Genomic DNA, 25,538 nt, shown 5'->3' on the forward strand with positions numbered 1-25,538 from the left:
ATATATATATAAGGGTTTCTGCTGACTCAGTCCTAGATCTTTTATGTAATGTAATGAATTCTCTATTTAAAGGAGGATATGCTATGAATAAAGGCATGAAAAGAATTAATTACAAACCTTATGTTTGAAAGGTCTAAGTTCCCTTATAACCTAATTTATTCCGTTGCGAACTTAGGTTCGTAACATTTAATAAGAAAGAAATTGAAATCTGACAAATAGTTAATGAACTATGATAATATTTTAAGCTTGAATAAACTATTTTTTTCGTTAATTAATACGCCATTTAGCATTTTGTTGACAAGTTCGCACAAAGAGAGCCAAAGAGGGAAAGGGGGAGAAAGATTTGATCTAGTGATGTCCGCTTCATGAGGCGTGATTTCCAGTTGATTGGCTATTCCTTGAAAACAAGCCATTTGGCAGTTGGGTACTTGTTTGGATCCTATGTTGGCAGCGAGAGTATTTCGTCGCCATGACCATTGTCCCTTTAATATACAAATCGAATAGTAAAACAAATAAATATAAGCTATTAATTTTTTTTAATGGAATGGTTATTCTGCGTACCAAACGTAACATAAGATTCCATTTGTTTCGACGTAAAATGTTTTTCACAAAAAAATGTTTTTAGGGAAATCATTTCACCTTTATACATTTTTCGGCATGACTTGTACAAAAACCATCGACAGCAAGGGCAAGCAATGGCGGCCGCCGACAATCTTTGGCAAGCGGTGAACTCTAACAACATCCAACTGTGGATTTTGGCGAATTCCGACAATGGCCTACAACGGTCGACAACCTCTGGTGACGGTAGAGAATGAATTGCAAGAGAGAGTGAGAAGCTCAAACTTAGAAAATCGTTTACGGTTTTAAAGAAGGCTATCCCGGTCAACCAAAAAATATTTATGGTTTGACTAACATTAAAAAAAAAAAAAAATTCAGAAAACATTTTAGGTCGTAACAAACGGAGCCTATACTGAAACTGCAGTAAGAAATTTATTAATTAATATTCTTTTATGCAGTGACTACTCGTTCAAGCTTTTCCTAATTGAAGACTTTAGAGTTGACAAATCATGTCTTCTTTTGACATTTGTTGTGAACCCGTTATCAAATGACACATTAGAGGCCGAAGAAAGAAACTTTTTTGAGTGATGTTTCCATTGTAATTGAGCTCTACAATCGAGGTGGGAGGGGTCTGGATATTCATGAAATTGCTTGTTTGGTGGCATGTTTCGCCCTTTAATGGGGTAAGCTGATGTGCTCACGCGAGGTTCTACCTTTGGTTTATGTTATCATTGATTTTCCAATTCTTTAATTAGTAACTGGCTTGTTTTCTCCTTGTTTATGTCATTCTTTAACCATTGAACTTTAAATCATTTTTTTTCATCCCTTCCTTTAATGGCTAAGTGTCTTAGTAGAGGTGGTGTGATGTGTGTGATAATTTTAGGTGGTGAATGCATTAAGCGACATCATCATCATAAGGCCATGGGGTGGTTCCGCCACACCGAACCTCCTACTCATGAAAGAAAAATGAAAAAAGCAGAGTAATTTATTTCTAGGCCATGGATTGTGCTATGATAAATGGAAGCACAAGAGAATTGGATCCTCTCCATTTCATATTTGAAATAAAGTAAAACCATTTCTTGGCACCTAGACCATGACATGTTATTGATGCTTTACAAATCCCTCGGTTGTACAATGAAAGGATTTTTTTTTTTTTTTTATTACCGAGACCTAAACTTAATATGGTAAATTAAGTTGAGAAATAAAATTGGGTTTCCAAAAAGTCTGATAGACGATGAGTTTCACTTGAGTTGATTGGTAATGGCCAAGACAATGCTGCAGAGCCGGGTAAATGCGATTCCCTGATGGCCTAATGGAGACTTGCCTAATGGAGACTTGTCGTCTCCCCCATCCTGGAAGCCTTGGTCACAAGAGTCACTGGCACTCATGGCAGCCGACACCCATGTATTAACATCATTATACCTCTTAGATGCCAATGCATTGCTCGATTTCGTAAGTCCTTCGATTGCATCTTGGTAGTTCTCATTGCAATCTTTCAGGGCACCCTTAACTACCTTGCTCGATGATTCATTGAGCAGTTTTGTAACTTTGCTATTTATATGGGTAGCTGTAGATGTTGCATGTTTTAGTGCAACTTTGGATAGGACTTCAAAACTAGTAGCAGAGCTGCTTTCGGGGTCCGATTCAAGAGTTTTCCTGCAAAGTTTCTTGTACAGAGTGTGATCACAAGCCGAGGAGATCAAATTTTGATCAGCAAGAATTTGGTTTGGCAAGAGAGTTACAAGCAACACAAGGAAGACCTTTGAGCAAGAAATGGTGTTCATCTTTGATTTTTCAGAGAATTTTATCTTGTCAAATAGGAGTAGTTATTGAGTTAAAGAATACATTCAAGTATATATATAGAGAGAGAGTAGAGGGATTAAATTAGTGCAAGAGAGAGAGAGAAGAGAATGGCCACACAATCACTTTGTTTAACAAAGTCTCTTTGGGATTCTTTTGGACAATATGAGCCTACATGCACCATCCACTCACTCCCCGTGTTTCTAGCAAAAACAATTTTGACTCCACTTATCTTAATTTACTTTCTTTAGATTTTAATTGTATCCATGAACTTTTTAATTTTGGTCAAACATGCTAAAAATAATATTGAAGCTTTTTTCAAAATACCAACTAAAATGACAGAATTTGAAGATCAGATTATGAGGAGGACATCTCCCATTTGTTTTGGATAGTTTGAATACTGAAAACACCTGCATCCTATTAGACCTCACCTCTTGTTAGCTATAGGTTTATAAGTTATAAGCTATGGATTGGATGGCTATAACCATGTCTTCCCAAATTGGCATAGACTTTGCTTTGAGACCATAAAGCAAGTACTATCATATATGATTATGATCGTATGACATATCATAGTGTGGGCCGGCTCAAGCCCTAGGCGAGAAAATAGGATCCTCTCTAGTTCAAAATGAAATGAAGAATATCCAGTTTATGGTTAGAATTTTTTTCTAGAGCTACAAATAGGACACATGTCCCACTAACAAAAAATAATAATAAAATATTATTTAAGATTAAAAATAAATTAATTAATTAATTAATAAAGTAATATGGGATAGCTAGACACTGGGGGTGGCCGGACCACCCCATGACCCTTGGGGGTGGTCGGGCCACCCCAAAGGGCAAAACGATTTTTATTTTTATTTTTTTAGTTTGGCCCTTGGCCCCAAGGGCCATAGGGTGGCTTCGCCCCAAGCCTAACTGTGGTTGCCGGCCACCCATCTTTTTTTTATTATTATTTTAGTTATTATTTATTTTTTAAGTATTAATTATTATTTATTTTTTTTTATTCGGAGGACACGTGACACATTTGTGGTACTAGGATTTCTGTAAAGAAATTCTAGCCATAAACTGGATATCCTCTAGTCCATAATGGACTGAGAAGATCCGGATCCCTAGGCGAGCTAGGCAGTTGCCTAGGGCCCCCAACTAATAATTATGCAATAAATATGTTTACTAAAAAAAAATTTAAGGCTTTAATATTATGGTAAAAAAGTAATAAAAGGTATCTAATTAAGACCCGAATTAATAATTGTAAAGTACAGATTCCTTTTAAAAAAATATTTGAAGGCTCTAATATAGTAAAACATTAATAATTAATAGTGTCTAATTAAGGCCCCAATTAATAATTGTACAATAAAGGTTTTTTCTAAAAAAATATTTAAGGTTCTAATATGGTAAAAGTTAATAAATAGTATCTAATTAAAGACCCTAAATTTGGTAATAGTAATGATGGATTGAAATTCATTATTCATATGAAAGTGTCAACAGCCATAAAATTTTAGAAAGTGAAAAGTTTGTGAAGTGTAATAAACTCTAATTGTTTGCTGTCTTTTCAACATCCTTTTTTTTTTTTTTTTTTTCGCATTGTATTCCTATAAATTGCACTTTATAGCTTTCCATTTTTCGCAACACTTTTTTTTTTTTTTTTCTTAAGTCTTATTATTTCATGTTCTTGAATCAAGTGATAAGTAGCTATATATTTAATCATATTCATATATACATATATAAAAGTCGAGTTTTGGCTTCGAAAGTGCTTAGAATTACGACACGTGTCCTGAACCCATGTTTTAGAAAGTTCCTAAAATTGCGACACGTGGCGTTTTAAAGAGTGAACAAGTTTTGGGCATTTAAAACTAAGGGATTTTATTTGTTCATATATATATATATATATATGTGTGTGTGTAAAAGCTGAGTTTTCGCTTAGAGAGTTCTTAGAATTACGACACGTGTCAGGAATCCATGTTTTAGAGAGTGCATAAAATTGCGACATGTAGCGTTTTAAAAAGTTAGCAAGTTTTGGGCATTTAAAACCTAGGGGTCACAAGTTTTGGGCTAGAATAGTTTTTACTTCTGTTTTTGTTTGTGTCCCTTATATTTTTTTTCAAATTTATATATTATTTTTATTCAAATTTATTTTTTCTCTTATATAAATTTTATATTAAAACGTAGGGGTTTTATTTGTAATATATTTAATTGTCTTAATAAAGAAAACAAAGGTTCCCAATTTTTTATTTATTTTTTTTATTTTTTGTGATTTACTATGTATTTTTTAATGTGCTTAAATTAAAATTAATTAAGGGTCTTAATTTTTAACTCATTCCAGGTTTTCTTGCTGTTTTCTTTTTTCTGTACACTTTGTTTCCATTTTAAATTACACATATGGGAATGTTTTAATATGTTTTAATTTATATGGATTAAAACTAAAATTATATATGGTTCTTATGATAGTATATTTTTATGTGATTTATATATTCATGCAATCTTATGTGTAATTGTGTTACTATGTTCAGTAATATACTGTTATATAACTTTTAGTATTTTTTTTTTTTTTTATTGAAATAGGCATGATAGATTTTTTTATACAACTTTTTTGACCTATAATAAAAAATACAATGATATGTATTTTAAGTTTTAAAATTAAATTATAATGAATAATTCCGCGCATTGCACGGATTCTGATCTAGTAAGTAATAAAAAATAAGTTTTAAATGAAATTTTACAAATAAACGAAAGTGCTTTGATTGGCAAATTAAATTATATAAAAATATTTGATTCTTTTTTAAATGTATCGAGTATAAAATTTGATTGACAATACATGTTACGGTTGCTTATGAAGAAATAATTTTTTTCAAAATTAAATTTGATAAAATCCTACCTAAGATTGACAATGTCACAAGAAAAAGTAAATGGAATATCCATATTATCAATTGAAAATGAGATGTTAGAAAATTTGATTATAAAAACTCTGTCCATTAGTCGTAGTGACAAGTTTTTTTTTTTTTTTTTCAATTTTTTTTTTTTAAATGGAAGACCCCTTCTTGGGGAAGTTCTCCCCCGGGAGTCCTTTGTGTTGGAAAGCCTATGCATTAGGCAGAGTGATGCAGAATTCGTGATAGATTAATTTAGGATAGGAGTATTATTAGGCGTTTTTTATTTTTCTTATCCTTTTGGTGTGTTTTATTGTTGAATTTTCAACCAAGTGGGAGTTAGCCATGAAGGATGAGATGGACTCATTGATTACTAACCAGACTTGGGAGGTGATAGGCGAGGCTTTACACAACAAATGGATATATAGAATAAAGGGTGAACATGATTGTAGAAAGTGCAACAAGGGGAGATTGGTATCAAGTGTTCCATTTCTGCAGAAACATCTGCTGCAGAAATGGAACAAATATGCAGAAGACAGTGATGCATCTGCTTCAAGCTAATGGGGTCTGTAATCAGTCACCAGTGAGGAATTATTGGATTTGGGAATAACCGGATAAGAGCAATATTTGTCGCATTAACATCGACATCAAAAAGATCATGATTAAGAGAATCAATGACAACATTGCAAACCTCAGTTTTAACTATGTTCCGCGATCGTTGGTAGAAGCATGCGGAGAAGCCATCCGGCCCTGTGGACTTTAGCGGGTGCATTTGGAATAAAGCAGTTTCAACCTCGGCCGAGGTGAAGGTACGCAGCAAACCTGCGTTCATCTCAGCTGATACACGGGTTTCCAAGTTAGCAATACATTCACTTACTCCTTGTGTCTCCCCTGCAGAGAAAAGAGATTGGTAGAACTGTACAAAGCCACCCCTTCCTATCTCTTTCCATTCCACCCCTGCTTCATCCAACACCTTCCGAATATAGTTGATTCTTCTCCTATGATAGGCCCATGCATGGAAGAAGGGCGTATTTTGATCCCCTACTTCGTATTAGTTTTGTTTTGTACTCTGTTTCCAACGAAGATCTTCTTGTTCCATTATCACATCAATTTTGGAATGAATCAATTTGATGGCCTCTCAATTTTCAGGACCCTCCTCCCTCTGTAAAGCCTCCAACTGCTTGGTCTTTTCCTTGAGTTTCCTCTCGCCATTCCCAAATTTGCGTGCACTCCACCTGGACAGATCATGCTGGCAGTGAGCAAGCTTTTGCCGAACCAGCTGCATCTTTGATCCTCCCAGACCTCCTCCCTCCCAAGCTTCACAAACAATTTGGTCATACTCCCCATCCACAATCCAAGATGCTTCAACCTTGAAACCTTTGCTGTATTCTACCCGTGCGTCATTCCCACTGTCAAGCCGCACGAGCAGAGGCTTGTGGTCTGAAGACCTGCCCGCTAATACCCGTACCTCCACCTTCCTGTAGACCGAACACCAACTGCTATTTGCAACCGCATAGTCTAAATGTTCCTTAGTGAAGTTTTCTGAATTTCTGCAATTTGTCCAGGTAAATTTTGGTCCCTTATATCCCAGGTCACTCAAATGGCAGTACTCAAGTGCTCCCCTAAATAAGTCCATCTGCCCTTCTTCCTTAAAGCCGCCCTTGATTTTTCATATTGCGTTACGATCTCATTAAAATCGCCCAAACAAAGCCAAGGTTTGAGTTTGAAATTTTTGAGATGTCTCATAAGGGCCCAAGACTCATGTCGCTTGGTCCAATCCGAATGTCCATAAAAACCCGTTAGCTTCCAAGATATTGCACTATCTGAATGTTTCACAATGGCGTTGATGTGCCGTCTGGAACAATTTTGAATTTCTAACTCTTCATCAGCCTTCCATAAGAGAGCTTAACCCACAACTCCACTCCTACCAACTGGCTCCACCACAAACAAACCTGCAAAGCCAAGCTTAACCCACAACTCCTCCATCTTCGTTTTCTTGCATTTTGTTTTCATAAGAAACATAATGTTGGGTTTATTTTCCTTTACCAGAAGGTCACCATTGGTGGTGCTTTTGCATCCTGTATTTCACATTGTGGATATAAGATGAAATGAATGGAAGATAAATGGTAAGTAACCAACAATATGGGACAAATTATTAGTCTAGATATGAGGTGGTGAAGCAAATTCTTTCGATTTAATTTATTAAATTGATATTTATCTTTAAAGCATGCAAAATCTATATTCACTTTAATAGACTAAATTAAAAAATTTACTTCGGCCCAATTTAGAAAAAAATAAATAAATAATAATAATAATAATAATAATAATAATAATGAAGTTAAAATAATGGCATTTCTCTTTTATTCCTGTATTAAATATAGGGACACATGGACATTCCAACATCTATTTTACATCAAAATAGATCATTTCAGTTGTTTGGTAATGGCTAAGACAATGCTGCAAAGCTGGCTATATGTGGCACCCAGATTGTTGCCTTCTCCCATTTCCTTGAAGCCTTGGTCACATGAGTCACTGGCACTCAGGACCGCCGACACCCATGTCAAAACATCATCGTACCTCTTAGATGCATCATGCAAGGGCATCGATCGATTTCGTAAGTTCTTCAATTTTATCTTCGTAGCTCGCTTTGCAATCTGTTAGGGCTGTATTATTGCTCGACGATCCTTTGAGCAATTTTGTGGCTTGGTCATGTATTTGTGTAGCTGTAGATGTTGCATGTATTAGTGCAACTTTGGATAGGACTTCAAAAGTAGTAGCCGAACTGCTCTCGGAGTCCGATTCAAGAGTTTTCGTGCACAGTTTCTTGTACAGTGTGAGATCACAAGCTGAGGAGATCAAATTTTGATCAGCAAGAATTTGGCTTGGCAAGAGAGTTACAAGCAGCACAAGGAAGACCTTTGAGTAAGAAATGGGTTCATCTTTGCTTTTTCAGAGAATTTTATCTTGTCAAATATGAGTAGTTATTGAGTTAAAGAATACATTCAAGTATATATATATATATATATATATATAAAGAGTAGAGGGATTAAATTAGAGCACGAGAGAATAGAGAAGAGAATGACCACACAATCGCTCTGTTTAACAAAGTCTCTTTGGGATTCTTTTGGACAATATGAGCATGCACCATCCACCACTCCCCATGTTTCTAGCAAAAACCTTTTTAACTCCCTAATCTTAACTTACTTTCTTTAGATTTTAATCGCATCCTTGAATTTTTGTCAAACATGCTAAGAATACTATTGAAGCATTTTTCAAACTACCAACTAAAATGACAGATTTTGAAGATCAGATTATGAGGACATCTACCATTTGTTTTGGATAGTTTGAATATTGAAAACACCTGCATCCTATTAGACCTCACCTCCTGTGAGCTATAGGCTTATAAGTTATAAGCTATGGATGGCTATAATCATGTCTTCCCAAAATTGAATTTTGGCATAGACTTTCCTTTAAAACCAGAAAGCAAGTACTATCACATATGATTATGATCGTATGGCATATCATAGAATAAAGGGTGAACATGATGGAAGCAAGTGCTACAAGGTGAGATTGGTAGCAAGTGTTCCATTTCTGCAGAAACATCTGCTACAGAAATGGAACAAATATGTAGCAGACAGTGATGCATCCGCTTCTAGGATTTCATAAGAAATCATTTCATTTCTGAAATGATTGTAACAAAACATGGAAATCAAGCTGCCCCAAATACACTTTAGAACAAGGATCTAATAGTCTAGCAAATATTTGGATTGCCAATAGTGCATGAATGACACTTGTTGCTGAACAAGTAATAAAATCAACTCTGAAAAAAATGCTATATATGCAGACTCCAAATACCAATTAATGCAGAATTAACAAATAAGAGGCAACAAACAATTCAATACCAAAATATGTAAAGCAGTAAATTACGCAAACATAGATATTTTGGTGTCGAAGAGGAAATCTTTTAAAAAGCGTTTTAAAAGTAAAATCTCTCAGAGGCAGCCAAATCCAGAAAATCACTATCAAAAGATTATCTAGAGATTATAGACACTAGGAACACTTACAACCCTTTGCAAGACCTTGGCTCTATAAGATCGACAAGCCTACAACTCGTCTCCTTGCTCACAATTTTCTTCAACGTGATTCTCTTTTACGGAATCATTCCGATAGATTTCTCAATGAAGTGCACAAATCAAACTAACAAGTACTCTAAGAGGAATGATTTAGCTCACAACATAAACTCTCTCTTAGTATAGCCTCTAACGAAATCTAGGGTAGAAATCTGTACCTCTCCAAGTCTATAAAGATGTATTTATATCACGTACAAAACCCTAGATCTGGGCCCACTTAAAAACACGTTTTGGGCATAAAATCTACGGTGTATCTGGACAGGGTAAGTGCTTATCCGGACAATAACCTTCGAAGAAGCTTTCGGCTGCTTGCTGGAAGTGGTGTCCGAACACCTTAGCACCCTGTCCGGACACCTATTGCAGGGGATGAATTTCAGCTTGTTGGAATTGCTGTCCTGACAGGCTATCTTGCTGTTCGGACAGCCTTGGCCTATAACTGGATTTTGTTGCGCGCTTTCAAACTTCCATTTTGATCACTAAATTAGCCAATACAAGAACTAACAAAATCAAACCCTAAATCCCCTGCTGTTCCTCCTTCCTCTAGCCTTCTCAAACTTTCTTCCCTTTGATCTCAAATCCGGCTTGGTGTGGCTATGTGGCACACCAGGAGCAGGTCCGAAGTGTTTAACAGCTTCAGGAGACTTCTTTGGACCTCTGAGAAGAACCTGCATCCATGATTATGCTTAATACAAAAGAATTGCGCCTCTTAACCATTTTGCTGACTATTAAGAGAATCCATATTATTTGTTAATATTCTATAGCCTTTGAAAACAATAGAAGGGCGATGTTTTGAGTTACTGTTACTTGACAAAAAATGAAATTTTATATTAAATGAACAATATTTATATCGTATGACATGATCATGCAGTGTGAGCCACCCAAGGTCGCAATTGGTGGTGCTTTTTCATCCTCCTTTTGCATTGTGGATATAAGATGAAATGAATGGAAGATAAATGGTATGTAACCTATAGTACTTATTTTGGTTGGGACAAATTATTAGTAGGAAATTCTTTTGATTTAATTTATTAAATTGATATTTATCACTAGAGCATACAAAATCTATATTCACTTTAATAAACTAAATTAAAAAAATTCCTTCAACCCAATTTAGAAAGAAAAAAAAAAAAAAAAACTAAAATAACGGTATTTCTGTTTTATTCATATATATATTAAATATTGGAACACATGCATGGACATTCCAACATCGATTTGACATCAAAATAGATGTTCATCAAAATCAAAACAAAAAGGACCTATTTGAGTTGATTGGTAATGGCCAAGACAATGCTGCAAAGGTTGCTAAATGTGGTGCCCTGACTTCCTAATGGATTCTTGGCAGTTCCCACGTCCGAGAAGCCACCGTCACATGAGTCAGCATCACTCATGGCAGCCGACACCCATGTATTAACATCATTGTATCTCTTAGATGCCAATGCTGTGGTCGACCTTCCAAGTTGATCAAGTGCATCTTCGTAGTTCTCTTTGCAATCTTTTAGGGCCTTATCACTCGATGATCCTTTGAGCAGACTAATGACTTTGTCATGTATTTGGGTAGCTGTAGATGTTGCATGTTTTAGTGCAACTTTGGATAGGACTTCAAAACTAGTAGCCTTACTGCCGTCGGGGTCATTTTGAAGAGTTTGTGTGCACAGTTGCTTGTACAAAGTGAGATTACAAGCTGATGAGATCAACTTTTGATCAGCAAGAATTTGGTTTGGCAAGAGAGTTACAAGCAACACAAGGAAGACCTTTGAGCAAGAAATGGTGTTCATCTTTTGCTTTTTCACAGAATTTGATCTTCTCTAATAGGACTAATTACTGAGCTAAAGAATACATTCAAGACTCAAATATATATAGAGCTGTAGAGGGATTAGATTAGTGCACGACAGAATCGGATGACCACACAAGTATATATTTTTGGGCTTTTGTTTTAACGGTATGAGTCTGCAAGCATTGTCCACTCTCACGTTTCTAACAAAAACATACTTTCTTTAGATTTTCATTTTAACCATGAACTATTTTTATTTTGGTCAAACATGCTAAAGATAATATTGAAAAACTGACAAATACTTAACTAGAAGTTTGATTTATTTATTTAATTTTCCTAATCAATTAGCCATTTGGCCTTTTGGCCGGTTAATTAGGATAAGATTTTCAGAATTTTAGTAACAAACGATCCAAAGTATTGAATTTTTGTTCAATTGATAATCTCCTTTGGAATGATGAAAATACTGGACCAAACATTTGTATGTTGTACAAGACAGAGGATAAAAGTTGTAAAATCTGCTTGAAAAATGGCAACTTTTTTGACGACCAAGAACTGATCCTTGATGTAAGTTTCTCAATTAATAGTGAAAAATCAAAGTTGTTGGTCTTCTCGAAACCAATGTAATTTGCCTAAATGTTTTACTGGAAGATACCCTTCTTGTATGAGTAGCTGAGGAACTCCACTATTTTTTGTAGACATTACTCGCATTTGGACTAGCATTATGTAATACCCAAAAACTAAAATTCATTTTTAAAATATATATATATAAATGAATAAAGTCCAATTAGTGACTTTTTTTTTTTTTTTTTTTTGGAAAACTTCACTAATTTTGTGTCGTTTTACTGTTCAAACATCAATATTCATAAAATATAGACGTTTGAATAGTGCTACTATTCACATGTGGATAGTAACATACAGTTCACTCGTGAACAGTACTACTATTCATATGTGGCTTTTCGCACATAAATACTATTTGCACGTCTCAAATTTTGAAAATATTAGCGCTCAAAGCTTGCATTTATAACAACCACGCACACCAAAAAACTTCAAAATTTCTCCTTCACGTGCCACCTGTGCCGGTGGTGGCCTTTTGGGCCACCCTAGGGCAGATTCGGGGTGGCTTGAAGGCCACCCCCCACCCCCAACAACCGACAGCCACCCCTATAATTTTTTTTGTATATATATATATTTATTTTACTTTTTTAAAAAATAAAAATAAAATTAATTTGAATTTGTTTTTTGTAGTTGGTATGTTGGGCATATATCAAAGCAATCTTGAAATGGATTATTAGAAAGCTGCAAAGAAAGTGATAAGATACTTAGGAGGATCAAAAGATTATATGCTCACTTCTAAGTTCTAAGAGGTGATTGGCTACTCTAATTCAAACTTTACTAACTTTGTGGCATGCTTTGAGGCCACAATTTATATATTATGGTTGGGGAAATTTATCTCAAGACTTGAAATTGTTGACACTATTGTCAAGCCATTGATAATTTATTGTGATAATTATGCTGTCGTGTTTTTCTCTAAGAACGACATATATTCTAATGGTACTAAACATGTGGAGCTTAAATATTTTGCCGCTAAGGAGGAAGTTCAAAAAGTGCGAGTGCCTATAGAACATATTAACACAGGACTCATGATTGCAGATCCATTAAAAAATGGTTATCACCAAAGACTTTTAAGGAGCATATTAACATATTGGGTATTGATTGCTGCCCATAGTGCCCATAATATTTATGAATTGCATAAATTTTTCTTTTTCAAGATGGCGGTGGGGAAGGGGAAAATTACAACCAAATAAAAATACAAATAGGGTGTCCAACCCTAACAAATGCCCTGAAACAACCCATATACGGTGCCGTAAACAAACCAAGAAAACAAGAACGAAGAACAAGTAGAAACGAGTCAAATAAATAATTTGGCCCATTAGTCGAATCAAAGCAGCCATAAGGGGCTGCAAACAAACGCAAAGCAAAGGAATCCAGAAGGGGAATGTACCCTTTCCGGACCCTATAAATGTACACAACATTCATCGGTTTGATGTAACTTAGGGGGGCCAAATGAGAGAAACTATTATTTGGTGTTTTAGGCTTTCAAATCAAGATTCAAAGGCTATTTATTGCTATGGATTTTGGTAAGTTCTTTTATCAGTTTATTGGGAAACCTGATCTTGGAATTATAGAATATTATGTAGATTTATTTTACAGCATCCAAAAAATGCAGAGATTAGTATCTAGAAAATGTAAATTTGAAGACAATGCTGTAATTTGAAACAACCACAATCTGCAAGTTTATTAGACATTACTCCATACAATTTCCTTCCTACAAATCCATTAGTTGTGTAACGGAAGGACTTTTTTATTGCCGAAAACTAAGCTCAATATGTAAATTGAGTTGAGACAACGAGATTAGCAGCCTTTCATTTGAGTTGATTGGTAATGTCTATGACAATGCTGCCAAGATGGGCAAATGTGGTACTCTGATCGGCTAATGGAGATTTGGTTTCTCCCACTTTCTTGAAGCCTTCGCCACATGTGTCACTAGAACTCACGGCAGACGACACCCATGTATAAACATCAAAGTACTTCTTAGATGCCAGGGACTTGCTCGCTGCCGCAAGTCGTTCGATTGCATCTTGGAAGTTCTTATTGCAACCTGTTAGGGCATCCTTATTGCTCGACGATCCTTTGAGCAGTGTTGTGACCTGGTCATGTATTTCGGTAGCTGTAGATGTTGCATGTTTTAGTGCAACTTTGGTTAGGACATCAAAACTAGTAGCCGAGCTGCTCTCGGGGTCCGATTCAAGAGTTGTGGTGCACAGATCCTTGTACAGAGTGTGACCACAAGCTGAGGAGATTAAATTTTGATCCGCAAAAATTTGGTTTGGCAAGAGAGTTACAAGCAGCACAAGGAAGACCTTTGAGCAAGAAATGGTGTTCATCTTTTGTTTTTTCACAGAATTTTATCTTGTCAAATAGGAGTAGTTATATATTGAATACATTCAAGACTCAAGTATATATATAAAGAGTAGAGGGATTAGATTAGTGCATGAGAGAAGCGTATGACCACACAATTACTCTGCTTAACAAAGTCTTTTTGGGATTATTTTAGACAATATGAGGCTGCATGCACCATCCACTCAATCCCCATGTTTCTAGCAAAAACATTTTCGACTCCACCTATTTTAATTACTTTCTTTAGATTTTAATCGTATCTATGAACTTTTCAAACATGCTAAAAATAATATTGAAGCATTTTTCAAAATACCAACTAAAATAACAGAAGTTGAAGATCGGATTATGAGGACATCTCCCTTGTTTTTTTGGATAGTTTGAATACTAAAAACACGCATTATTAGACCTCACCTCCTGTCATCATGTCTTCCCAAAATTGGCATGAAGCACGTACTATCATATATGATTATGATTGTATGGCATATCATAGTGCCAAGTTTTTTTTTTTTTTTTAATGGATGCACCCCTTCTTGGAGAAGGTCCAAGTAAATCCAATCTCATTTGTAGCACTTATGTTCGTGTTCTTCCCCAAGGAGTCCTTTGTGTTGGAAAGCCAAACCTGACATATTTATAGGCAGAGTGAAGGTTCTGAGAATTTGTTAGGGTTTCTGTCAGACACCTCTAGTTGAAGTAAGCATTGATTTCCTTTAAACTATCTTATTTCATTCGTTATGAGTGAGAAGCACGTGTTGTCTTCCAATAACACCTGGATTCCCCATGGCCCTGCTATCAATGGATGGTTAGTTGCTTCACCAAGAGAAAAGTCGAATTTCTTGGTTAGGAGTTCCTTATTAAGAGGTTCAACAAGAAATGCATGCCATAAGTTTTTGTGGGGCTTGAAAATGAAGGGTTTACAAGCATTAGCTTGTAAAGCTTCGGGATTCTCCCATGCGAACCAAAATATGCTTTACATCATCTGGTATTAAATGGAATTAATCAGAAACATCGGCTGCAGAAATGGAACAAATATGCAGCAGACAAGTGACACATCCGCTTCGAAAACTGGGATTTTATAAGAAACCATATCATTTCTGAAACGTTTGTGTCAAAACTTCGAAATCAAGCTGCCCCAAATACACTTTAGACGAACCAGTGTCAAATAAGAAACGAGTCTTCAAGTAACAAGCAGTGCATATTTAAATAAGATTGACGTAAAACTGCCAGAAACCACCTAATAGTCCAGCAAAAATTTGGATTGACATAGTCAGAAATGACACTTGCTCAACAAGTAATAAAATGAACTCAATTCCTAAATCCCCTGCTGTTCCTCCTTCCTCTGGCCTTCTCAAACTTCCTTCCCTTTGATCGCACGTAGGGCTTGGTGTGGCTGTGTGGCACACCAGGAGCAGGTCCAAAGTGTTTCACTGCTTCACGAGAATTCTTTGGACCTCTGAGAAGAACCTGCATCCACGATTATGTTTTAATACAATAGCTCTTAACAATTTTGCTGACTATTAAGAAAAAAATTCATTTGTATTTGTGTAAGAAGCAATTTTTTGCAACCGCGATGAAAATGATGCCTCTCAAATAAACAGCTAGGGAATAACTTATATTTCTTTATCAATTAATATGCAACTAAAATCCATATTATTTGTTAATATTCTATAGCCTTTGAAAACAATAGAAGGGAGATGAAACTGTGATAATGAAGGGAATGACTAAAGCACCATCAATTCAGAATAAACCCTTTTTTTATAAGTGGAATAAACTGAAAAATGATGTGAATAGTAAAACTAATCAATTAAATGATTGAGAAATATAATATTACACGTATCACTATTCCATCACTTATTGTCTTTTCTTCTCTAACTTTCATATTCTACGACCTTCCCACAATACACCCCACCCCCCCCAAAAAAACCAAAAATGTAAAGTAAGAACCCATAACCGGTGGGACTTGAACCCACAATCTCATCCTCCACCATGCAAGGCATGAACAATCCGTAGCATCCACAAGGCAAAGAGAGATGCTTGGTACTTTTGCACTGTATCGGCAAACTTCTAGGATGTTAAATCTAAAGTTTTTAGAACATTTGTTTGGAAATTTGCAAAGATTTTTAGTTTAAAATAAGATTCACAGGATGCATCAATTTTTCAGTAGAATATAAGCCCTCAAACTAGAATTAGATAAAAAAAATCCAAGCTGAATACAAGTCTAGGGGGCTTAGACATCGTACTTAGCAATTGAAGCTAATCACTAGAACATAGAAAAAAAAATCCATAAAAGACCAATAAAAAAGAACGCTGCTAATGGCATCAAAAGTCTATACCGTGTTCTGTCCCAATGGAGCCCTGAGAGCCAGCTGGTCAAACGTCAAGCACTCACCACCTGCCTTCTCAATCCTCGCCCTAGCAGTCTCAGTAAACCTCAGTGCCGTAACCTTCAAAGCAGGAACTTCATAAACCCGAGTATCATCAGTCACAGTCCCAACAACCACAGCGATCTTATCCTCCTATAAAACCAACCAAAGGTGTAATGAGATTTAATGCCCAATAAACTATATTTTACAAGAATAAATTGGAAAAACAAAATACAAACCTTTCCTTTTGCGAAACGGATCAACCTAGATAGAGAAAGTGGTGGCTTGTTGACTTTGCTCATGAACAAGCGCTTCAGAATCACTGCATTGAACTTGCTGCCAGTTCTCCGAACAAGGAACCGGTAAAGCTAATTAAGTAGCATCAAGTCAGACTACACAGAAACATACACAAATACACTATAACAAGAACCCATATTAATCCATTTACAACAAACATGTTTTTTTCTTCTCTCCAAATAAAGAGAATCCATACAAGTTCACATAATCCAAAATCGAGCAAAATTCTAAAGAAACATTTTAAATAAATCAGTAAATCACAAAACATAGTGTTTTTCCCTCCGAATATATCATACAAAAAAATGAATAATACAGTGAGCCTCCTTAGAATAGTTCAAACAAAGGACACAAATTTAAGGAGCAAAAATCTTGAATATGTGATAGGGCTTAGAAAGTCAGCGGAGCAGCTAATACATTATGAAGATACAATAAATCACTACATGGATTCCTTATTTCATATTTTTTATAGTTATAATCAAGTCTGTTGTGTAGATAACTTTTGTTCTGCAACTATAAAAGTCAAACAAAAATAACAAGTGGTGGCCAAGACCGGTCATTGACATTCAGAGGTGCAATACATGGGTTTGGAGGTCACTTGTTCAGGCATCCCCATTGGAACACTACAAATCGAAAAAAGACTGCTCCCCACTAAAATGTCATGTGCGTCATAGGTTCAAAACAAGGATACAAGTATCTGCAAATGGTGAAAAAGTGTCCCCCTCTCTAATGAATTCTGTATCCTACAACCAAAACTAGGATTAAAGTTTCTATTGCAAGGACATTTGCAGATTCCGCAAGTGGAAGAAAGAGCAAAATTAACTAGTTCAATATAAATTCAATCGCAAATCCAGCATTCCATTCAAAGACCATATTTTAAAGTAAACGACTTTAGTCATAAATCTTGAAAGTATGAGGCATAAACCACATCCCCACCGTGTCATTTGAGTTAAAAATTACACATTCATGTTCGATTTGACCGATATTTAAGTGAGAATGTACTTAAATTGACAACTTTTCTACGATTGAGACTGCACTCTAAACAGAAACGAACGTGGGTCTGCTTTAAGATTTTCCCAAGACACCAAAACCACATCATGGTACATCACACGTATAAATATGGTTCACATATATAAATAAAAATAATCGTATATAAGGAGGGTTTGGAGACACCTTCACGAGGAGTTTAAGGTAGATATCGTCGGATTTGGGAGCAGTACGCTTGCTCTTCTTGACCTTACCTCCTGCGACCAGATCGATACCCTTTATGGAAATGAAACACACACGCACATATACACGAGTCAGCTGAGAGACATAAGAATAAGAATGAGAGAGAGAGAGAGAGAGAGAGAGAGAAAGAGAGAACCATTGGAGCTTGCTAGGCTGTTGCGTCTCTGGTTGTGCTGGGTACGCCGCGACGAACGTGAGGAGCTTGTAAGAGTGAAAGCTAGGGTTATGGTTTTGAGGGGCTTTTTATTGTGCGTTATCAAACTAGGGAGGTGTATAGATCTTCGTGAACCTTCAGATCTTGGGACGTACACGTGTCTGTCATAAGAAAATAATTAGTCTTCGAATCATGGACTACAAGTACCCATTTCTCAAAGCCCAACACTGACCCAAAAGGAATTTGTGTCTAACCCGACAAACCCAAACGGGTCAAACCCAACAGAATTGGCCCAGCCCAATTAGAATGCTCGGCTTACCAACTACGCAGACTAAAGTGCGCCCCGAGCGAACTGTTCCCGACCTTCTTTTCCAATTCCAAGAGCTGAAACCCGAGGTTTTAGATCGATGCTAAACCTAAAACCCCAGTTAGATAGGCCAACCCATTTCCTGAAGTTCTTCTAGATCTTTAACTCGTCGTTTCTCCGACAGAAAAATGTTCAAAAAGTAAGCTCTTTTAAGCTCTCTCTGTCTGTGTTTATGTAGTTATTTGTGTTTTCTTTTTTCATTATTGGATCAAATTATTCTGGGTTTTGTCTGATTTGAATTAGAAAACGATACCCATCGTTTTGCCTGTTGGGTTTGCTATATTTGAATCCAAGATTTTTTTTTTTTTTTTTGGGTGTATTGATGATTATGGTTTGTGGCTTGCACTTCATTGATGCCTTTAATGCTATGAGTTTTGTGTTGCTTTATGGAAGTACGCATACGACTCTTACCACTATGTTGGTCCTTACATTTTTGTGCACTATGTGCTAGGCCATTTTGGTGAATTGGGGAAGTGGGTCTTGTGGGCATTCGTTTTTACAGTGGATGGGGTATTATACGGAGGTTGTTTATGTTGGGATTTGGAATGCAAATTGTTTCCGTTTGTAGAAAAGCATTTTGAAGCTTTGATGGGCCATGCTTAAGTAACTAAATACACCACATGAGGCATGGGGCAATATATAGGATGATGTTTGGGGAAGTGATGGATTTCCAGACAGTGGGGGATCACTTTGTTGCAGGATCTTCCATGGTTTGTTGATGTGTCTGCGTATGTAATATCGGTGGTTGGAAATCTCAAGAATGGGTTTTTTATGATCACCTTGTTGTAGGCTCTTCCAGTGTTTCTTGATGTGTCTGCATATGTAATTCGGTGGTTGGAAATCTCAGTAATGGGTTTTTTTTTTATGCCATTGTGGTGATATATTTAATTCATCTAATGGATTCTAGGCTTTTTGTTGGTTTGACCAAAAACTTGTGTAATATTAGTTTTTATTGTTTTGATTTTGGGGTGGTCTATTCTTTAATCTGACACTACAAACATTGGCACTACAACTCTGTGGTCTTATGAACCATGCATGTTTTGTTTTCTTCCAGGTTTTCCTCTGAAGAGGTCTCTGCACAAAATCAAGTCAAGGCATCCGTGCAACGCAAAATTCGACAAAGTATTGCAGAGGAGGTGATGTTTACCAATGAATTTGTCACTATATTCTTAAAAGTTTCAAAATTTATTTCAATCTATATGTAACTCAATCTCACCTCTATTGCAGTATCCAGGTCTTGAACCAGTGTTGGACGATTTGCTTCCGAAGAAGTCTCCTCTCATTGTTGCTAAATGGTTTGTAATTCTGTTGCTTCTGCTTCCCTCACATTCTTTCTTTCATGATAACTGTGGTATCTGGTATATCTGAGCCATTTTTCTGACAACTTCCTTTTTTCTTTTTCCCCTATCTTGTTTTAATAGTCAAAACCATTTAAACCTGGTTCTGGTGAACAATGTGCCACTCTTCTTCAATGTGCGTGATGGACCATACATGCCTACCCTACGACTCCTTCATCAATGTAAAGTGTTTTTTTTTTTTTTTTTGGGACAGTTGTATCTTATCTACATTTTCACATCTACTTTACACTAAAAATTTGTCACTTTAAAAGTGATTGCTATGCTTTTTCTTTTTTTTTTGATAAGTAATAGCCAGTCTTATTAATTGCTATGCTTTTTCTGTTGCAATGTGATGCTTTTTTCTGGGTTGTCTTAACTGATCTGTATGTATTGAAATGAAGTCAGATTGAATTATGGAGGTGGGACTTATATTTTATTTTATGATGTATTTAAAAATTGTATTAGACAGATGGAGGGTGGGATCATGAGTTCAAGTCCCACCTGGTGCGTGACTTACTAATAAAAAAAAAAAAATGTCCATAGATTTTACCAATATGCTTTAACTTAAATAGCACCTCTTTTTCTCTAAGAATAGAATGGAGAGCGAGGTCATTGATGACCAGCTAGATGCATGTGTGACTTACTGACCAAAAAGGGGAAAAGAAGAAAAAGGAATCAGTAGGATGTTTCTACCATACACCTCAGAAGCAGTGAAAAAGAACCATGGAGTGAATGAAATGATCAGGGGTTTTGGGTAATGACCAACTAATTTAGGTGCTTTTCCCTTTCTAGGCATCTTGCTTTAAAGTGGGATATGAATTTTAAACGTGGGGTTGAGTCCCATTCTGGTTGGGGCCCAAGAGCAACTTTTTATGGAGGAACATATGTTGTTCAAAACCTTTTATGAGTGCACGGTTGCTACCAATAATTCTTGTTTTTCAAATTTTTTTGAATTTTTTGATCTATGTTCTCTTTCTTCTCCCTAATTGGATTTGTTTCTCTCTTGTATACTTTATGTGTACTTGGGTTGCGCCTTCTAATAAGATTGATTTACTCATAAAAATGGAGGAACATTTCATTTTTGCTGATTTACAGGCCAACTTATCACGAGTATACGGTGTCCTTTATCATCAGATTGCTATCTCTTTGAGATTTGTATCCACTGACTTATTGGCTGATTTCCAGCAGATGGAAGCTTAAGTTTGGAAAATGTTGTAAATCTTTATAGTCCTTTTTTTTCTTCTTCTCAATATTGGATTTTCTCTTACTCTTCTATGAAAACTTTCTTCCATTTTTTTGACTCATCTAATCATCTAAGCAGTACACACATGTCTCATGGTCTAGAAGCAGTCTCTGCCTCCTCATTAGGGAAATATACGTAAGATGATGTTAGATCCAGGGAGTAGCCCAATAAAGTTGGTGGGTTGGCACTTTACCAAGGACGACAGCTCAGCAAGAAAAAAAGGATATAATACTATAAAAGAAAAAATGAGAAAAAAGGTGTTGACATTGCAAAACCATTTCAATTCTTTTTTCTTTCTTTTTTTGGTTGGCAGAAACCATTACTGTTCCAGTTTTCACTGAGGTGTCCTGAGTTGCATTATACAGAATAGGAGATTAGTTCTATGACATGAACATCACATAGGAGAACCACCACCTCTAGTGTAACTCTTGTGCGTGCTCTCTTTCCTCAATCTCCTCCACATGCCCATGTACATAACCAATTAGAGTGCTGTCACTTACCATTTCTTTTTTAAATCCAGTTGGACAGAAGTATATGTGGGACTTCAATTAAGATTCTAGGTTCTCAGTGAAACGTAGTTTTAAAGTTTGTCTAGTGCTAATGTAATTATCGCTTGATGTTCTCATCGTGTAAGTGAATCTTATCCCTAAAATTCAAGGCCTATAACATTATTTTCTATTTTTGGTTTTACAGATCCAAATATAATGAAGAAGTTACAAGTTGACCGAGGTGCAATAAAATTTGTCCTTGCTGGTGCCAACATAATGTGTCCTGGTCTTACATCTCCTGGCGGTGCTTTGGATGAAGATGTGGAGGCAGAAACTCCAGTGGTATAAATACATTTTGTCTGTGGCTACCGTCATATCATGTCAAACTTGCAATAATTCTTTGATGCATAGTAATTGTGTCATATTAAAGTGTTGAAGGTTAGTTTTGTATCTTTCTGATCTGTAGAACTGAATACTCTCAGGCCATTATGGCAGAAGGAAAGGAGCATGCCCTTGCAATTGGATTTACAAAAATGTCAGCAAAAGACATGTAAGTTAGTTTTTATGTATTGAATTTTCTAGTAATTAGAGTGCTGAACCAGAAGTGGCGAGTAGATAACACCTAGTTTTTCTTTTCCCCTCCCCTCCTCTTCCCAGAAGGGTGGTCGAGCAATTCATGTCTGTGACAATAGTGAGAAGCACAGGCCTAAAGTTTTGGTTTACATCATATTAATCAAAAACTAGCACCTCACCATTTGCTAATTAGTAATATACTTTATATGCTCCATGTTTCCTATAATTATATTGAAATCATACACACACATATGTGCGTATTCATTTATCACATCTACGATTTCACTATTAAGTATAGAGGTAATTCCTTTGCTGCATATTTAATAAGCTGAACCATTTGCCCTGGGTTACAGAAAAGCAATCAACAAGGGTATTGGAGTGGACAACATGCATTATCTTAACGATGGTCTTTGGAAGGTATGTCATGGTTAAAGCTTAAATCCTGACCTCTTTGTTCCTTCTCTGCTCTTTAATGTTACTGCGCAAATAGGCATTCTCCCGTGAAGAACCATTTTGACTGTTCCTATTATATTGGCTTTATATGGTATGTTTATTTCCAACAAGGAAACAACCTTGATCTTTGTCTTGCTTTGCAGATGGAGCGTCTTGATTGAGGATGTACTCAATCCACTGTGGTGCTGTCCATACAGGATAAAGATCTATGCAAAATGAAGTGTTCTGTTTTCTGGATGTTAGTATCCGGATAAAGGTATTATATGTATACCATTTCCCGTGTTGTTCCTTCTTTTTTGTTGCTGTACACAGTGAAGAAATCATTTTTATCATATAGATCGATCGGTTAATGAGTTTTGGTGCATATTCCATGTAACATTGGTGAATTTTCTTCTGGTGGTCATGGGAAATACTAGAGCTGAATTGCTTGGAGCTTGTCTCATTCAATTCTGAACTTTTTGTGTTTAAACCACATAAGTTTGAATGATTCAATTTGATATCCATATTTTTTCTTTTTGATATCAAAGTAACGTTATGATGGGCTTTAAATGTCACTTGGGAAACCAAGTAGAGCTGGATATCTTGGATTGAGAAGTATTGCATTTGTTTTGTGGGCTGTTCAACTTTATGCAATACCTTTTTTGTGGGTTTTTTAATAAACCATCCAGATTGTGACTACAAAGCCATTTTTTTTCCTTTCACCCAAGTGGGTGGTTCAGCCACCTAGAAGGCCCCTCTTTTTTCTTTTCACTAATTTCTTGTTCGATTTGGACCGTGCATTTGATGGTCCAGATAAAATGTATTGCACAGTAGTATTGCACTGGATCTCGATTCGGATCTTTGCTTGGCTGCCAATTTCAGTATAGATAACAAGTACTGTGTGAGTTTCATCACCTGGTTTAGTTTTAACATTTAAGCAAATGAAGTCTTAACAAGGAATTGAGACCAGTGGGATTAATTGATGGGAAAATGTGTGTATTGTGTGATGGAGCTTTAAAAATGGTTAAATCCTCTCTGGGGCTCCTGATGTAATTCTGCAAATGTGAGCCCTCCAGGTTTAGCTTATACCCCTAAACTATGGGTTGAATTGAATGGAGCTCACTTTGATCAATATTCACATGGCTTCACAAAACAAGGCAAGGCGGTGGTGTCATCAGCGTTGCGGAGCGGGTGAGAACACCGGTGGCATTTGCACAAAGGAGTTAGGAGAGGAGAGGAAAGGTAGGGAGGGGGACAAAGGCTTGCTCTAGAAAAATGAAGCAAAGCCAAAAGAGTATGGTTCTAATATCATGTTTTTGGCATATACCATAAACCCATATGCACAATGAATGTGAATCCCATCATCCAAAAAAAAAATAATTCCAACAAACATACTGTTAAACCAGTCTCAATTCTCAAAGTCAATTATTACTCAAACTACTTGATTAGTATTTGTGAACTTGTAATTACCGTTAGGGGTGTTGGAGGAGACACCACCAGCGACGTGGAGTAACTTAGAGGCTACGAAGTCAGTGTAGGGCCCAGTTATCTATGCTTTTGTTTTGTTTTTTTGTTTTTGTTTTTTTGTTTTTTTTTCACTTCAAGTCTTTGACGTGGATTGGTTTCTTTTGCTTTTGGTTTCTCGACCGATTCGGATTCATGTGGCTGTTTCGGGTCTTCTCCGAGCTGATTTTGAAGTCCTCTTTAGCTGCCTCTCTGATGCATGCATATAAAAAAAAAAACTATAAAAGGAGCACGTGTTCAACCTTTTTTTTTTTTTTTTTTAATGAAAGAAAGCTACATCTTTTTTTTTAATAGTGTGTATTTAGTTTGAAAAAGAAGTCATCAACTAAAAAAAGAAATTGATAAATGTTAGTGAATACTAATATACATTTTATAATAAACAGTGATGATTTCTGACATTTGAATAATAATATAAATATTTTTTTTATCTATAGCACATCAATTTGCTTTCTTTAGATTTTTTTTTATTTAATAATTAGTTTATCTATCATCACAATTTCGTAGTAGGTGCAACTATGAAAGAAAAATATTCAAAATGGTTCAAATAATATGTACAAAATGCCCACCACTGCCGGAGAAAATAGAAAAGACGTAGGTAATTTATGAAATTATGTAATTATTTTTATCAAAATTTATGAAATTTAGAGTAATTATATAATTGCATAGGTTTTAATGAGGGCAAAATTAAAATAGAAGGCATTAAAATTTTATACGAGACACACATGAGATGATTTTTGTCCAATTAGACAAAAATTAGTAACAGAGAATCTGAATTAAAAAATTTTAAAATATTAAAAAATATATTACCAATTTTAAAATATTTGAGTCTGAATTAAAATTTTTTTGAAATTTAAAGAGGTAAAGGAAATCTATCCTTACGTAAAAAAATGTGAAAAGGGGGAAAAATGGTGACACTTTACCAACCTGGTGACCTTCCACCACCATATATAGGCAGGTTAAAGATTCAGAAGATTTGTCTTCAAAACAGTGAAGCTTTTTTGGACATTTCAAAGTGGCCATCAAATCCCTCCTTTTGAGGGAAAAATGTCAATAATACACTCAACTTTATTCACTAGATAATACATATATCTCATCAAGTAATAAGTACCAACCTACCTTGTCGTTTTATGTGCAAGTTCATCCTAAGGTTTTTTTTTTTTTTTTGCATAAGATAAGGTTTTCAAGAATTCTTATTTTTTTTAAATGAATTAAAAAATAATAATTAATCACATATATTCTTCCGATGCCTCTAGTGAATTAGGACAAGTGCACTTAAAGACACAAGGAAAATTAATCTGAAAACCCACTGACATATGAAGGCAAAAGTTCCATGCATTAAAAAAAAAAAACAGAAGAAAAAGAAAAGGTGGTCCACATGCAATTATGAAGATAAATTCGTGTAAACGTGGCAAAGATTGCATGATAGATACAAAAAGCAACCTATATCGACATTTACAC

At 35.7% G+C, this 25,538-nt stretch overlaps 5 protein-coding genes across 5 annotated transcripts; 1 reads left to right on the forward strand and 4 right to left on the reverse strand.

Annotated features, from left to right (window-relative positions):
- Nucleotides 1-1,799: 1,799 nt before the first annotated feature.
- On the reverse strand, nucleotides 1,800-2,342 carry LOC132168597 (21 kDa protein-like). The gene has a single exon (XM_059579591.1). It carries the CDS (start codon nucleotides 2,340-2,342, stop codon nucleotides 1,800-1,802), a length of 543 nt encoding a protein of 180 aa, XP_059435574.1.
- An 8,143-nt stretch (nucleotides 2,343-10,485) lies between these two features.
- LOC132173125 (pectinesterase inhibitor-like) lies at nucleotides 10,486-11,148 on the reverse strand. The gene has a single exon (XM_059584711.1). It carries the CDS (start codon nucleotides 11,122-11,124, stop codon nucleotides 10,606-10,608), a length of 519 nt encoding a protein of 172 aa, XP_059440694.1. The 5' UTR covers nucleotides 11,125-11,148; the 3' UTR covers nucleotides 10,486-10,605.
- Nucleotides 11,149-13,457: 2,309 nt separating this feature from the next.
- LOC132173037 (pectinesterase inhibitor 3-like) lies at nucleotides 13,458-14,079 on the reverse strand. The gene has a single exon (XM_059584596.1). The coding sequence runs from the start codon at nucleotides 14,063-14,065 to the stop codon at nucleotides 13,544-13,546; it is 522 nt and encodes a 173-aa protein (XP_059440579.1). The 5' UTR covers nucleotides 14,066-14,079; the 3' UTR covers nucleotides 13,458-13,543.
- A 1,048-nt stretch (nucleotides 14,080-15,127) lies between these two features.
- Nucleotides 15,128-18,192, reverse strand: LOC132172114 (large ribosomal subunit protein eL18y). The gene is made up of 5 exons (XM_059583565.1): nucleotides 18,099-18,192; nucleotides 17,906-17,995; nucleotides 16,678-16,806; nucleotides 16,409-16,591; nucleotides 15,128-15,539 (listed from the first exon to the last, which is right to left on the reverse strand). Exons 1-5 carry the CDS (start codon nucleotides 18,099-18,101, stop codon nucleotides 15,381-15,383), a joined length of 564 nt encoding a protein of 187 aa, XP_059439548.1. The 5' UTR covers nucleotides 18,102-18,192; the 3' UTR covers nucleotides 15,128-15,380.
- A 262-nt stretch (nucleotides 18,193-18,454) lies between these two features.
- LOC132170951 (uncharacterized) lies at nucleotides 18,455-23,096 on the forward strand. Its single transcript, XM_059582112.1, has 8 exons — nucleotides 18,455-18,622; nucleotides 19,538-19,619; nucleotides 19,711-19,778; nucleotides 19,905-20,002; nucleotides 21,757-21,893; nucleotides 22,034-22,101; nucleotides 22,478-22,541; nucleotides 22,721-23,096. The coding sequence occupies exons 1-8, from the start codon at nucleotides 18,612-18,614 to the stop codon at nucleotides 22,736-22,738; spliced, it is 546 nt and encodes a 181-aa protein (XP_059438095.1). The 5' UTR covers nucleotides 18,455-18,611; the 3' UTR covers nucleotides 22,739-23,096.
- Nucleotides 23,097-25,538: the final 2,442 nt, after the last annotated feature.

This window comes from Corylus avellana, chromosome ca2, assembly GCF_901000735.1.
Source record: "Corylus avellana chromosome ca2, CavTom2PMs-1.0".
Taxonomy (NCBI): domain Eukaryota; kingdom Viridiplantae; phylum Streptophyta; class Magnoliopsida; order Fagales; family Betulaceae; genus Corylus; species Corylus avellana.